This window comes from Dreissena polymorpha, chromosome 13, assembly GCF_020536995.1.
Source record: "Dreissena polymorpha isolate Duluth1 chromosome 13, UMN_Dpol_1.0, whole genome shotgun sequence".
In the NCBI taxonomy this organism is placed as follows: Eukaryota; Metazoa; Mollusca; class Bivalvia; order Myida; family Dreissenidae; genus Dreissena; species Dreissena polymorpha.
In genome coordinates this window covers 30,160,696-30,175,015 of record NC_068367.1, presented here as the reverse complement: position 1 = coordinate 30,175,015, position 14,320 = coordinate 30,160,696, and the positions used below count along the sequence as shown (strand labels likewise).

General features: G+C 34.8%; 1 protein-coding gene across 2 annotated transcripts; it reads left to right on the top strand.

Annotated features, from left to right (window-relative positions):
• Positions 1-3,378: 3,378 nt before the first annotated feature.
• Positions 3,379-6,465, top strand: LOC127855078 (uncharacterized). Of its 2 annotated transcripts, none has more exons than XM_052390433.1 (4): positions 3,379-3,519; positions 3,743-3,827; positions 4,884-5,105; positions 5,211-6,465. In XM_052390433.1, exons 1-4 carry the CDS (start codon positions 3,454-3,456, stop codon positions 5,858-5,860), a joined length of 1,023 nt encoding a protein of 340 aa, XP_052246393.1. In that variant the 5' UTR covers positions 3,379-3,453; the 3' UTR covers positions 5,861-6,465. The 2 variants fall into 2 exon arrangements, with proteins under 2 accessions (XP_052246393.1, XP_052246394.1); XM_052390434.1 differs by having other exon boundaries at positions 5,192-5,331.
• The last annotated feature ends 7,855 nt before the right edge of the window (positions 6,466-14,320 follow it).

The window sequence follows — 14,320 nt, the reverse complement described above, 5'->3', positions numbered from 1 at the left end:
TAATACTATTACTAATAATAATGATAAAAAAAATAAAAATAACAATAATAATATTATAATTATTATTATTATTAACAATAATAATAACGATTATAATATTATTATTATTATTATTATTATTATTAATCATCATCATAATCATCAGCAGCAGCAGCAGCAACCTACCCCCACATATCACTGTAACACAGATGTAGAATATACCACCATATATCACTATAATACAGATGTATAACTTAAAACTCAACATACCACTTTAACACAGATGTAGAACATGACCTCACTTAGCACTATAACAAAGATGTAGAACATATACCAAATTCTGTAATTACACAGATGTAGAACATACCCCAAAATATCACTATTATACAGATGTAGAACATCACACGTACCGCTATAACAAAGATGTAGAAAATACCTCACATACCACTATACCACAGATGTAGAACCTTCTGACGCAGTTTCAACCAGATTCAGTCATATATGTTGCCTCTGGTGTGGTCACAAGGTTTTAATAAGATCTGACCTTGGGACCTAGTTTTTGATGCATGTGAACATCTTGAAAGTTATTCAAGGTGTTATCAAGATAAACATTCTGACCGTCTTTCATCAAAATTGGGTCATAAATGTCGTCTCTATAGTGGTAACTTAATTTGAAGATTGACGTTCTGATCAAGTTTTTGACGCACATGACCCAGATGCAAATTGAGTCTAGATATTGCAAAAACAAATATTTTGACCATATTTCAATAACATAAAATCATACATTTGGCCTCGACAGTTTTTTACTAGGATTAAACCCAGATTAAAAGACGCATGAAGCCCAGATTTTAACTTCGCCTTGAAAATTGCAAGATAAACATTACGATAAAGTTTCGTCAATATTGTTTCTTTAATTTTGGTTGCCTCTAGATTGGTAAAAACGTTTTTTTCAAAGATTTGAACTGATAAACAAGTTTTAAATGCATTTTATCCTAATTGGCCTATTGAGTGTAACGAGGTTTTTGTGTGATTGAACTAGTTACGAAGTATTTGGACGCACATTATTCACAATTGGCCTTGATAGGGTCAAGATAAATATTCTAATCATAATTCAACAGGATTGGGCCATAAATGTAGCCACTAGAGTAATTACGGATTTTTTAATTTATAACGTTTAATTGTATACATGTAAAAATAATTTTGAAATTCAAAAACCGTAATAAATGATTAAATTTAAGATTAATGTTATATAGTTGGCCTAATTGCAATTGAAAGTACACAAAATTAAATCATATTATTAATCTGGCATTTAAAATTCACATTTATACGCAAAAATAGTCATTCACGTAGATGTAGTATTAACATAAATTTCTGTCCGCTTTTACACCGAGTACGATATTAATGACGTTGTATCTGTCCTTGAAGTATTGTTTAGTGCAGGAGTTAGTATTTAAATCGTTTACCGAAACGATCACGTAACCTGAATGGTCAGAAGCGTAGCTGTGATCAATGTTTGCCCGGGAAAACAAATGTTCCTAAATAAAGATTCGACAAAATAACTGTCACAAAATGAAAGAAAACAATGGCTGGAGGTAAAGTTAGAACCAGTTCATGCACAAGAACAAAATACGACCAACAATGAAGGAAAATGTATTGCAATAAAAAAGAAAAAAACCTAATAATTCTTAAACATATTATGCCAACATACATAAAAACATTAGCATCCTAAGCCTCCAAATGCAACAAACATGCCTGTAGCTCATGTTATACCCACATACATAACCATTCCGACTAGCTTTCATTGAGATTGATGCATTGATGTGAGTAGTCACAAGGATTTGTCCTCTTTTTAAAAATGTACTATTTACTTAATTTCAATCCTAAGTGAACCGCTTTAACACCGTTCTTTTGTTCATAATCGATAGTGATATAACCGTCCTTGAAGTTTTAGAAAATCAGAAGTTAGTTTCTATATCGGTCACCTAAATGATCACGTAACATTCACATGATTTGCCAGTGGTGTAGCAACATGTATGACAGAGTAAAAACGTTTCCCAAACATTAAAAGACATGTCTCACAGTTGAAATATAACGCGATAGCAAGGGGAACTGGGCGTTGATGGTAGAAGACGTTCATGCAACTAAAGAGATCGATTGCTATACCACCGATTTTGAAACAAACTCTTCATTGTAAAAGTTGCATAGTAAAAAAGACATGCAAACAAAAATAAATGACAATTAAGCGTTCTTTGTCTTCCAATACAATATCAAATATTAATTAATGCTAGATAAATTAATTACAAACGTTTCCAGTCAACGAAGACATGGGTTATTTCACATGATTGTGAGACAAATGTTGTATTACGTAGCTTGACTAAAAAGATGTGTTGTTTCTAATTAAGAATAAAGTTATGCGCATAACGTAATCAAGTCCTCATCAAGAAGCTGCATCAACAATTCTGCTACTTTTAGAACTTTAACATCACTTCATAAACATTCATTTCTGGAACATGATAGTAATTAGGAATTGCCTTTTGAAAATAAGAAATGAACAACCTTCAGAACACTGGTATCTCTTCATAGAATGAAAGATAAGCGTCCTTTTGTGAAGATCGCTAAATATTAACGCGAAATCTGTATATACATTTAAGAGATATGTCTTATTTGCACTTGCTCTTCTTTTCATCTCAAAGTAGGTAGACAAACGCTGTTTGCGGGACATTTCTCTGAAATTTGCCTATGCAATTTAAGGATATATTCAGTCAGTTCTGCTGGCGGGAAATGTGCCCAACATGACATTTGCTGTAAAATGCGGCAATATCAACTAGTAAGCAAAATAACTTTCCTTAAAAACAAAATGTTTGAAATAACGTGGTTTGTTTATAACCATCAATCGAAATGTGTACAATTATGAAGCGTTTGTAACGTGTTTCAATTAACAATGTTAAAATACGTGTATTCTAAACATAGCGTTTCATATACTTTGTGAAAATAGTGAGCGGTCCAGTAGTATTGTTCCATATTTTTCTCCATGAATCCCGGTATAGGCAACACATTCTAATCTTCTATTGTGTTTGCTGTTTTAAGTATTTAAACTATTCAAAACAATGTAGCTTAGTTAGTTTATAAATGTAATGGCCTATTTTAAAAGTACTGAGGTCACTGAACAAGTCTCTCTAACATATACCTTCTACATCATTATTTATGGTCATAAAACATGTATAGTGTTTAATTAAGTTTTCACTGCGATATGCACCTTACTTCAAGGTTCGGCTTTATTGCTCGGCATACAAATAACAAATTGTTTAGCAGCTACGCCATTTCCAAATTCCAAGCTTAAACACGCATTTATCACGACATAAGCACGTGATTTTCAATGTATGATATGCGTCTATAAATAGCATGTAATAATATGGTATAAAAGGACACTTTGATCGCAAGTTGTGCATAGTGTTCGTTCTCAACTCATAAAGAATGCCGGACATAAATATAATTGCAAAGGGAGTCAACAATGAGAACAAAACTGTTACTATTCCTGCGGTGGGTGCGATACCTGTTAGAATATTAAGTACTGCATGCTTTATTGTGGATAAACTCAGTTGCATATTTTGGTGGCTATTTTTATTTTTGAATCACATACAAAAAATGTAAAATTTGCTTTATTAAAGTTTCATTTATCTCGACTTGCTTGTCAGTTACAACAACACTAATTGTAAGTATATGTTCCGAGTGTACATGTTAAAAAAAGTTGATTATATTTCAGGAAGCCACTATTAAAGAACTTAAGAAACGTGTTCGGGAGGCGTTCCGTTTACCGGAAGAGGATGATATAAGACTTCTTTACACAAGTAAGTCGCTGTGCTCTATCAATATTGTATTATAATTTGTATAGTGAAACAATGCGAACAATTACTTTTTTGTTATACATAACATTGATATTTATTCTTTTCTTGTAAAAGCTCTTTTTAAATTGTATATTAATAATTGTATTGTTCTATAAATAACTATCATTGTATAAACAGATATGTTTATGTGGATAGTGTGATAAATACGTCCTATGTACTAAAGAATACTGTCTTTATCCACTGCCGCGTCAGCCACCTCTTCCCTTCCTTTAACTAGTGATGTGCTTATTCACTCAAATAATCATGACGAATTCAGCCGTGAGCTTACGAAGACAATGGAAAAAATATCCGACGAAAGTTGTACATGTCTTTGATACTAAAAAACCTGTATTCTTTTATCAAAGTAAAGTATTTTGCAGTTCTAAACTGTTTAATATATACTATAGATGTAAAACACAGTAAATTAAACTAATCTACAACTGTGTCTTTAACTACAAGATTATTATGATTTAATGTGCAATGACCTTTTGTTAAGTTAGCAAATATCTTCTTTATAATTAGTTGCAGAAATGAAATGTTGGTTATGTTTATAATCGTAAACATGCATTATCGAACAAACTGGAACTTTCCTGTTTTAAATGTTGTCTTAGATAAGTTTTATTACAAAGGTCATTGCAAATATTTATAACTGAAATCGCCACGATGTCAAGGGGTTGCTTTACAAAGTGCTTTTCCGTATGCAAAAATATGACCGAAAGCTATTAGGAATAACGCCCAGCAGTTATACTTTCAATTATATAGTTTATGTTTAACCTTAGTAGTTATATTATGTATGTACAGTTTAGGTTTAAACCTTTACCTTGCTTGAGGAAAACATTATCTAACAGTGTACATAATAACCATCATTAAATAATATTTTTCTAGGGATTAATAACATTTCGAAACGATATTGATGATCCATTGATTATTTAGTCACTTGTGGCTTTGATAAATTAACATAAATAATTAGAATTGATTCCAACAACTAGCTGTTACATATATTCGTTTTGTTATTTTTAGGCAAGGAACTTTGCGAACAGGATCCAGACGGAGAAGAACAGTATTTAAAAGACTATGACCTTAGGAATAATGCCACTATTTTGATAGTAATTCGAGTGCATGGTGGTTCTGCCGCGAAGGTGTATGGAAGCGATATGGTGTTGGCAACAGAACCAGACTATGTTACCATGGACGATTCTGCAGGTGGACAGAGAGCAAAAATGCCATGTGGTCACGTCGTTAGTAAGTTGTGGTACACTTATATAGGTATAATGGTATGGAATGGAAGTACATGTTATACACTTGCGGTTAGTTTCTTTGTCAGACAGGCAATCGTTGTCTTTTCAGGCCCAGAGTCTCTGACAGACTTCTGTAAATCCAAACTGGCAGCTGGCGGCTTCGAATTTCGATGTGAGTACAAAGGATCCACGCGGGACACTTTCTGCAACGTGCAATGGGACTTTCCGACTGTAAAGCGTATGGCTTTGCTTACTGATACAGAAATAACTTTTTTTGAAACGAAGATTGCTGATAACTATCGCAAGGCTTGGGGTATTAAAGAATGCCCTAAATGCAAGTCTTTCTGTCAAAGGCATCGTAACACTGATCAGCGCGTTAAATGTCCAGTATGCAGCCGCAAGGATGGCAAAACCTACGAGTTTTGCTGGTTTTGCCTTAACGAATGGCGTTCAAGTGGAACAAACCAGTGTGGAAATACACAGTTGGGATGCACTGGACAAGATGCAAGGCTCAATTTATTAAAGACTTGCGGAACAAAAGATGTAATTGGTGTTACGTGTCCTAAGATTCGAGCGTGTCCAAAGTGCGGTGTTTTCATAGAACATATTGATAAATGCAAACATATTGCATGCCCTTGTGGAACAAAATTTTGCTTCATTTGTTTAAAAAAAGCAGATGATCAAGGTCGTTACCAATGTGGTGCAGCTTATTCCAAATGTGAAGTCTCTCCCTTTCAGACAGAAATATCAACTCTTTAAACCTTGTTTTTTTATCGGAAATGACATCTTTTCCTTGTGTTATTTTCAATAACAGTTCGTTTAAACACGTCATTTACTAATAAACCAATATTTAAGTGTACAATGGTTAAGTGCGTGTTACTGACTATTTCTGCATATATTGATACTAAACTGTACCTCAATATATGGTATGAATTGTATATATTGTATGCATCTCAAAAACTGTTTAAGGTGTTTTAATAACCAATATATCTGGGATCACTGCTTTACTACTTTAAATAAGATATTATACGATCGCACACACTATTGAATTTTATATCAAAGATATGCATATTTGTAACTTTCAAATTTGTAAAAATGTTTAAATTATTAAAAAAACTTTATTCAAACAGACATTTTGAATCATAAAAAGCCTTCCCATGGCAAAATATGTTATTTAACTTTTCCTGCATATCTTTTCATATTCAAGTTTTATTTTCTTCATCGTGTAGATATGTTGCATTTGCAATGTAGCTTTAAAAGAATTTATATTATTTAAGTGCTTTAAACAATGCTATATTGAATTTCCTTTTTAAGTGTTTGATCCTTACGTTTTTCACTCAACATTAATAAATGTACCGCATGTAGGTATGCGTTGTGTTTATATGTAGCCAAATAAAGATTGTCACGTAATTATGTATCGTTCGTGGAAAACACACAGTAACAAACAAAGTTCATTTCCGTTTTCATCGTGATTTATTTCTGTTTAATATATTCTAACACAACGCTTACTACTGTTCGTGAAATACAATTTTACAGCGCGGCGGCCAACATGGCCACCACGTCAAGAAGACGTGACAACTCTCAAAGTTCTTTTCCAAATCTAACCGCAGAACACCTTCTTACCACAATAATACAGCATTTTATTCCAAGGTACATAAACATAAAATTTAGATATTTCCTATCCCATTCTTGATTGGTTGACTGTACTTTTCCCCCGATTTTCTAAACCCACCCCTTCGAATAACCCTTGTGGATTGGATGGATCGCTCCTGCCTCTACCACATATCACCGTAGAAGAGTGCAATATACAATTATCACGTTTGACCAATATATTCGTGATGAACATGTGTGGATAATAACCTTTGTGAATAGGAGACCTCATTTCATTAACATACTTGATCATATAACCAGGTGTTCTCTTATGGACAAACCACATTAGTAGTGTGAAACCTAACACTCCTATAATCAATTACGTAAACCCCGATACCCATAAGATACACACTCAATCCGAACTTGCATTTGTTATGTACATTGGGAAATTGGATATTTAGTTTTGGAGTTGCGGCTCGCGGCGAATGAAGTCGGACTGGTTACTGCCGTCGTGGAGATTAAGATCGATCCGTCTTCAAGTCGTGTAGGCGAATCGGGTCTACCCCTGTTGCTGTGATGATAAATATAAACCGATCGTCAGGTCGTCCTTGGCGATACGCGTGCGTTTGGTGTTCCTGATCTTATTTCTGCTGTTCATATTGCGCCATCTATTTTCGTTTCCGTTGTTGTTGTATTTTCGTTGTTGGTTCCAGCGTCTTCTTCTTTTCTCTCGGGACATTAAGATCTTCTATTGGCCATAATGCTCACAAGGTATTAACTATAGCAGTGTTCCCTTTGATGTCTTAAGCCTCGGAAGTACCATTCCGAATACGTTATCTACGCATGTCAAACAGTTGAACGGCTGCATCTAAAACTCTATAGTTTTTAACGTAACAAGTATTTTGTCCAGTGTTGCGTCACTTGTTGTCCTTCGAAAACTTCTTGCGTTGGTCTTCTTTTGGCGATAGAACCAGGTATTCACTTTGAGAGTAAACGCCGTGATGTCCCATGATGATTGTTTCAATTCGTTGTGAAAGGCGTTGTTTCGCGATGTCTTCTTCTTTTGCGTTGTCTCCAAATCTCGAATTTTTCATCTGCGTTGTGGTGATACAAGTATCAGTTGTTCAAAATCATGGCAAACATTTATAAATATCCCCTTAAGTTCCTTCTTAAATACCGTCATGACAACTTACTATGAAGTCTCACTCTGGATCAGCAGACGATTTATTTCTTACGAATCCGAGATAGCCGATGTATCACGATTGTATGAAGTCTAAGTAAATACAACCTTTATTACCCGATTATTATCGAATCACTCCCGTAAACATTAAACAACCTCTCGGTAGTTTACGTACCAATCGGGACTCCTCGGACAATTCCGCCATAACGGCGATCGTCTCTCGGGTGTATTTTGGTGGAAGGTTACAATACACTAAATGATCGCTTCATGTAGGGCTGTACTCTCTAAAAAAATATCATAGTTGACAGGAAGGCATGTTTTACACTTTTTACCATTATTCGGGTGTTATCTTGCGGAGATAATGGTAGGGCATGAATAGGTGTTCACTACTGAATCCCTGAAATATGATACACTTGAAGACTATAGTAAACCATTGCACTAGAAAAGGTTACATTCCAATAAGAAACGGCCGATATAAAAAGTTGCAAAAACAGTCGATTTTGATTTGTGTCAAGTTCTTTCTTGCATTGTACATGACATATCTTTTTTATTGCATAAATCGATTCCGCTTAGAATGGCCTTTAAGAAAAGGTATGGTTATGGGGGTCTCTATGTGCAAAATGTTGCATTTATTTTCGCTCGAAGTTGTCGCTTTTACATTGAATTATATAGGAAAACTATTTAGTGTATTATGACCTAAACGCAAAACCAGGCCTAGTCACAAAGGAGCTGTATTTACAGAAAATCATCATTTTTTTAGTGGGATATGACGCGTTTTGGCAAATTTCACGGAATAAATGCGTTTGTTTCACGAATTTAAGGAGCATCGTGAGTTTTTAAGGAAAAAATACGTTTTCTGAGGAAAATAAGAACAAAAACGTACAAAAACTCGTCTTGAGCATCTCAAATCGCAACAATTTGTGCTGAAAGAGCTCATGAACACGTTTTAATAGTTGTTTACTTCTTTTTCTACATAGCTTGTAACAATATTCCAGTATTTTGACCGATTGTAATTATTTAGGGTGATCGTTTTACGCCTGAACGCCCGTTATAAATCAAAGCTCCGAACGCGAAAGCCACATGGCTTATCAGGCGTTATAATAAAATGCATTTTCGAGCATTTCTACGTGAAAGATCGGTCTAAAAATTGGCATGCACATAGAAAATAGGATTATAAGTATCGAGAAGTGCTTATTTTCCGCGATGTTAACAGTAAACGTTGTCTTATAGGTTACAATACACTAAATGATCGCTTCAGGTTACACATGCCCAATCAATTTCCTTCTTTGTTATATATAGAATTCGCAATCTTTGATCTCAAATTTCACCATGACCGAGCGATAAGCCAATATATAACTATACATGACTGGAAAGGTGGTTTCATAAGCTTACAAAAAAACTGCATTTGAAAAAATACTATACGGTGTTACTCAAAATAATTACCTTAGAACATATGAACCGGTTTTGACAGCTACCGGCACTGCCATTTGAAGGCAAAAACTATGCCCTACTATTGAGGCTGGCAACCACTAACATGCAAAGAAATGCACAAATCAGGCCTTTTGCCATGTGACTTACACATGTACCTTTAAACTGACACCTAAACTCTTCATTTCAGATACATTTTAAAAATCTTATGCACCAGGACCTGCATCATATGTACTTAGTAGCAAACCCACTGCATGTAACCCCCCAAATTCCACTTCCGTTTAGGATAATGTAACCTATAAGGGAACCCAACCCCTTCAAATTTGAATTAAAGGCACTTTTTCCATAGGTATAATCTGTTTTAAAAAAGATCACAAAGTTCCAGTACCATGACACACAGATTTATTCATTAAAGTTGACGTTGAAAGCGTCACGCGTAACAGCGTTTCGCGTCAAGAATTAAGGTAGAAAAGCCGACCTTGGTTACATCATACATACAGCACTTAGACTCCATACAAGGCATCACTTCGATTCTAATAGCATAGCAGATGTAACATATGACTTAATAAGTGAAAACAAATCATCAATGGCATTATATGTGCATCATAGCAGGTTTTGAACAAGATCCGAACAAACTTTTTATATATTTTTTGGCACATTTTAGGTATAATCCATGTAGAAGCAGCATTTCTGATGTCATTTGACCCAACAAAAGGGCTTGCTTGCATGGGAAAACAACACACTTTACTTCCTGACACAAAAAAAGTCATCGTCAGACATGAGCTTTAAGTTTTCTGTCACACCTGGACCTATGATTCCTCGGCTCGAGTTCCGTCTCGGACAGGCTCCGGAAAGTGTCAGTCTGGCCCGGGTGCTCAATTCCGTGTAATCTGAGAAAACAAAAAGTTGTTTAGTGCACATTTACCCATTACGGTGCTAACTTATGTAAGTGAGATACAATTAGAGTAAGCTTTCAATAGTCTGTGTGGCTTTATTTACTGTAAATGGATAAGTCACCACGCCGGCATCACATTGTCGGGCACACTGGCAAAGTTATCGCCACAAAATGTGGTTTCAGAGCTGCAGTAATTGTAAAAAACAACAATTTTCCTAATTTTGGCGACAAAAGTATGCCATGATATCAAAGAAATCATTTTACAATAGATTTCATTGAAAATAACAGCGTACTAACCTGCAAAGACACCGATCCTCTCGACACGACTGGGCGAGTGTTGAGGGCCGTCTCCGAATCAGTCATACTGTGCAGTTTTTGATGGCCTGTCACTTCAGCCGGACTTGTAAACCAATTGGACAGCAGTTCAGGCAGAGCTATAGACCAATTTCGCCCCCAAGACGTTTCCGCCCTGGTCGATTCGCATCTGGTCGTTTCGCCCCCATATTAGCGGAACGCTAGGTGTTGAGTAGTTTAATTGGTGACCATTATATAATCATCAAAGAAAGTACCCTGAAACATTAGTCTTAAATTAAAAATGTATTTCATTCCCTCATTATGTAAATGTGATAAAACAGGTGTTAGTTATGGAAGGTATAGCGCTAACCATTTGTAGAAAACGAAATGTGAAAACATTTGGAGATCCGTATTAAAAAAAATAACAGTGCTGCTATATATTGTAATGTAAATAATTACGACTCATTCAGTTTATAAATGTGCTTTGCTGTAATTTATTATTGTGTGCTATGTATACTCGAATAAACTATGTGTTCTGTACTATTATATTCAAAAAATATTCATGTAGTGCAATTTCATATTTAATACAATACAATGTATGGAAATAAAACAGTTGGTTTCTTGTATGCGTGATATTCTATTAGTATTAAACAATTTATTAAATTCAATTAAAAATGACTTTGTAAATGGAAATAATATTAAGAAAATGATGACATATTATAATGTTAAAGTCGTAAGACAAAATTAAACATCTTAACTGCGATAATTTCCATTTATTAACTTGACAGCTTACGCACAAAGTGGTGCTTGGGCAACAATCAATTACTGACACCCGCCTTCGATTGTCAATAAATAAACAAATCAGTTTTCTTTTAAAGTGCTCCCTAAATGGATATTTGATTAACAGTCTGAACAGGTGTTATAAACATGCCATTCAATGCGGACAGCTTATCTGTTAGAACATTGCCGCTAATCCGATGTTGTTGCGTAATGTTATTTTAACTATCAGATAAAGATCGTCGTGTATTCGCTTCGCAGTAAAAATTATTTTATAAAATGTCGTTTTTTAGGGTTATTATTATTATTTATTTATTAATAATGAAATGATAACTCAACTTGTTCTATTATGTACTTGATTTACTAATAAAACGATATACATTTACTTATTATAAAAAGTTATTATATAATCCATCACTACCTGCGTGCTTGCGGAAAACTATACGGACCGCCAGACATGGAGTAATGTACGCTGTCGAACTCACCTACCTGCGTGCCTGCGGAAAACTACTGAAATATCGAATGTGTTAATCGCGTTGTTTTAAATTGTTATTTTATGCCAAATAAATAAACAAATAGACTCTACGGACATTTCTTTGTGTTGTCATACGCTGTTATGTTAATGTACTTCATAAAATATATAAATAAAGAATGCTTTCATTGTCGTTTTAGGTAACTAAACTACTGAATTATCGTATGTGTTCATCGCGATGTTTTACACTGTTATTCTACGTTATTTTATGCCAAATAAATAAACAAATAGACTATACGGACTTTTCTTTGTGTTGCTTATACGCTGTTGTGTTTATGTACTTCATAAAATATATAAATAAAGAATGCTTTCATTGCTTATACGCTGTTGTGTTTATATACTTCATAAAGTATATAAATAAAGAATGCTTTCATTGTCGTTTTAGGTAACTAAACTACTGAAATATCGTATGTGTTCATCATGTTGTTTTACACTGTTATTCTACGTTATTGTATGTCAAATGAATAAATAGGTCAGAAAAATTATTTCTTTTTAGTTTTTTGTTACTACTCTAGAGTCTAGATTATAAGTTTAATCATTGACGTGATAAATATCCTCTTATTAAAAATTATATAATGGTCACCAATTAAACTACTCAACAACTAGTGTTCCGCTAGTATGGGGGCGAAACGACCAGGTGCTAAACGACCAGGGCGGAAACGTCTTGGGGGCGAAATAACTAGGGTGCGAAAAAACTTGGGCGCGAAACGTCTGTAAATCCTATTGAGGCTGGCAACCACTAACATGCAAAGAAATGCACAAATCAGGCCTTTTGCCCTGTGACTTACACATGTACCTTTAAACTGACACCTAAACTCTTCATTTCAGATACATTTTTAAAATCTTATGCACCAGGACCTGCATCATATGTACTTAGTAGCAAACCGACTGCATGTAACCCCCCAAATTCCACTTCCGTTTAGGATAATGTAACCTATAAGGGAACCCAACCCCTTCAAATTTGAATTAAAGGCACTTTTTCCATAGGTATAATCTGTTTTAAAAAAGATCACAAAGTTCCAGTACCATGACACACAGATTTATTCATTAAAGTTGACGTTGAAAGCGTCACGCGTAACAGCGTTTCGCGTCAAGAATTAAGGTAGAAAAGCCGACCTTGGTTACATCATACATACAGCACTTAGACTCCATACAAGGCATCACTTCGATTCTAATAGCATAGCAGATGTAACATATGACTTAATAAGTGAAAACAAATCATCAATGGCATTATATGTGCATCATAGCAGGTTTTGAACAAGATCCGAACAAACTTTTTATATATTTTTTGGCACATTTTAGGTAAAATCCATGTAGAAGCAGCATTTCTGATGTCATTTGACCCAACAAAAGGGCTTGCTTGCATGGGAAAACAACACACTTTACTTCCTGACACAAAAAAAGTCATCGTCAGACATGAGCTTTAAGTTTTCTGTCACACCTGGACCTATGATTCCTCGGCTCGAGTTCCGTCTCGGACAGGCTCCGGAAAGTGTCAGTCTGGCCCGGGTGCTCAATTCCGTGTAATCTGAGAAAACAAAAAGTTGTTTAGTGCACATTTACCCATTACGGTGCTAACTTATGTAAGTGAGATACAATTAGAGTAAGCTTTCAATAGTCTGTGTGGCTTTATTTACTGTAAATGGATAAGTCACCACGCCGGCATCACATTGTCGGGCACACTGGCAAAGTTATCGCCACAAAATGTGGTTTCAGAGCTGCAGTAATTGTAAAAAACAACAATTTTCCTAATTTTGGCGACAAAAGTGTGCCATGATATCAAAGAAATCATTTTACAATAGATTTCATTGAAAATAACAGCGTACTAACCTGCAAAGACACCGATCCTCTCGACACGACTGGGCGAGTGTTGAGGGCCGTCTCCGAATCAGTCATACTGTGCAGTTTTTGATGGCCTGTCACTTCAGCCGGACTTGTAAACCAATTGGACAGCAGTTCAGGCAGAGCTATAGACCAATTTCGCCCCCAAGACGTTTCCGCCCTGGTCGATTCGCATCTGGTCGTTTCGCCCCCATATTAGCGGAACGCTAGGTGTTGAGTAGTTTAATTGGTGACCATTATATAATCATCAAAGAAAGTACCCTGAAACATTAGTCTTAAATTAACAATGTATTTCATTCCCTCATTATGTAAATGTGATAAAACAGGTGTTAGTTATGGAAGGTATAGCGCTTACCATTTGTAGAAAACGAAATGTGAAAACATTTGGAGATCCGTATTAAAAAAAATAACAGTGCTGCTATATATTGTAATGTAAATAATTACGACTCATTCAGTTTATAAATGTGCTTTGCTGTAATTTATTATTGTGTGCTATGTATACTCGAATAAACTATGTGTTCTGTACTATTATATTCAAAAAATATTCATGTAGTGCAATTTCATATTTTATACAATACAATGTATGGAAATAAAACAGTTGGTTTCTTGTATGCGTGATATTCTATTAGTATTAAACAATTTATTAAATTCAATTAAAAATGACTTTGTAAATGGAAATAA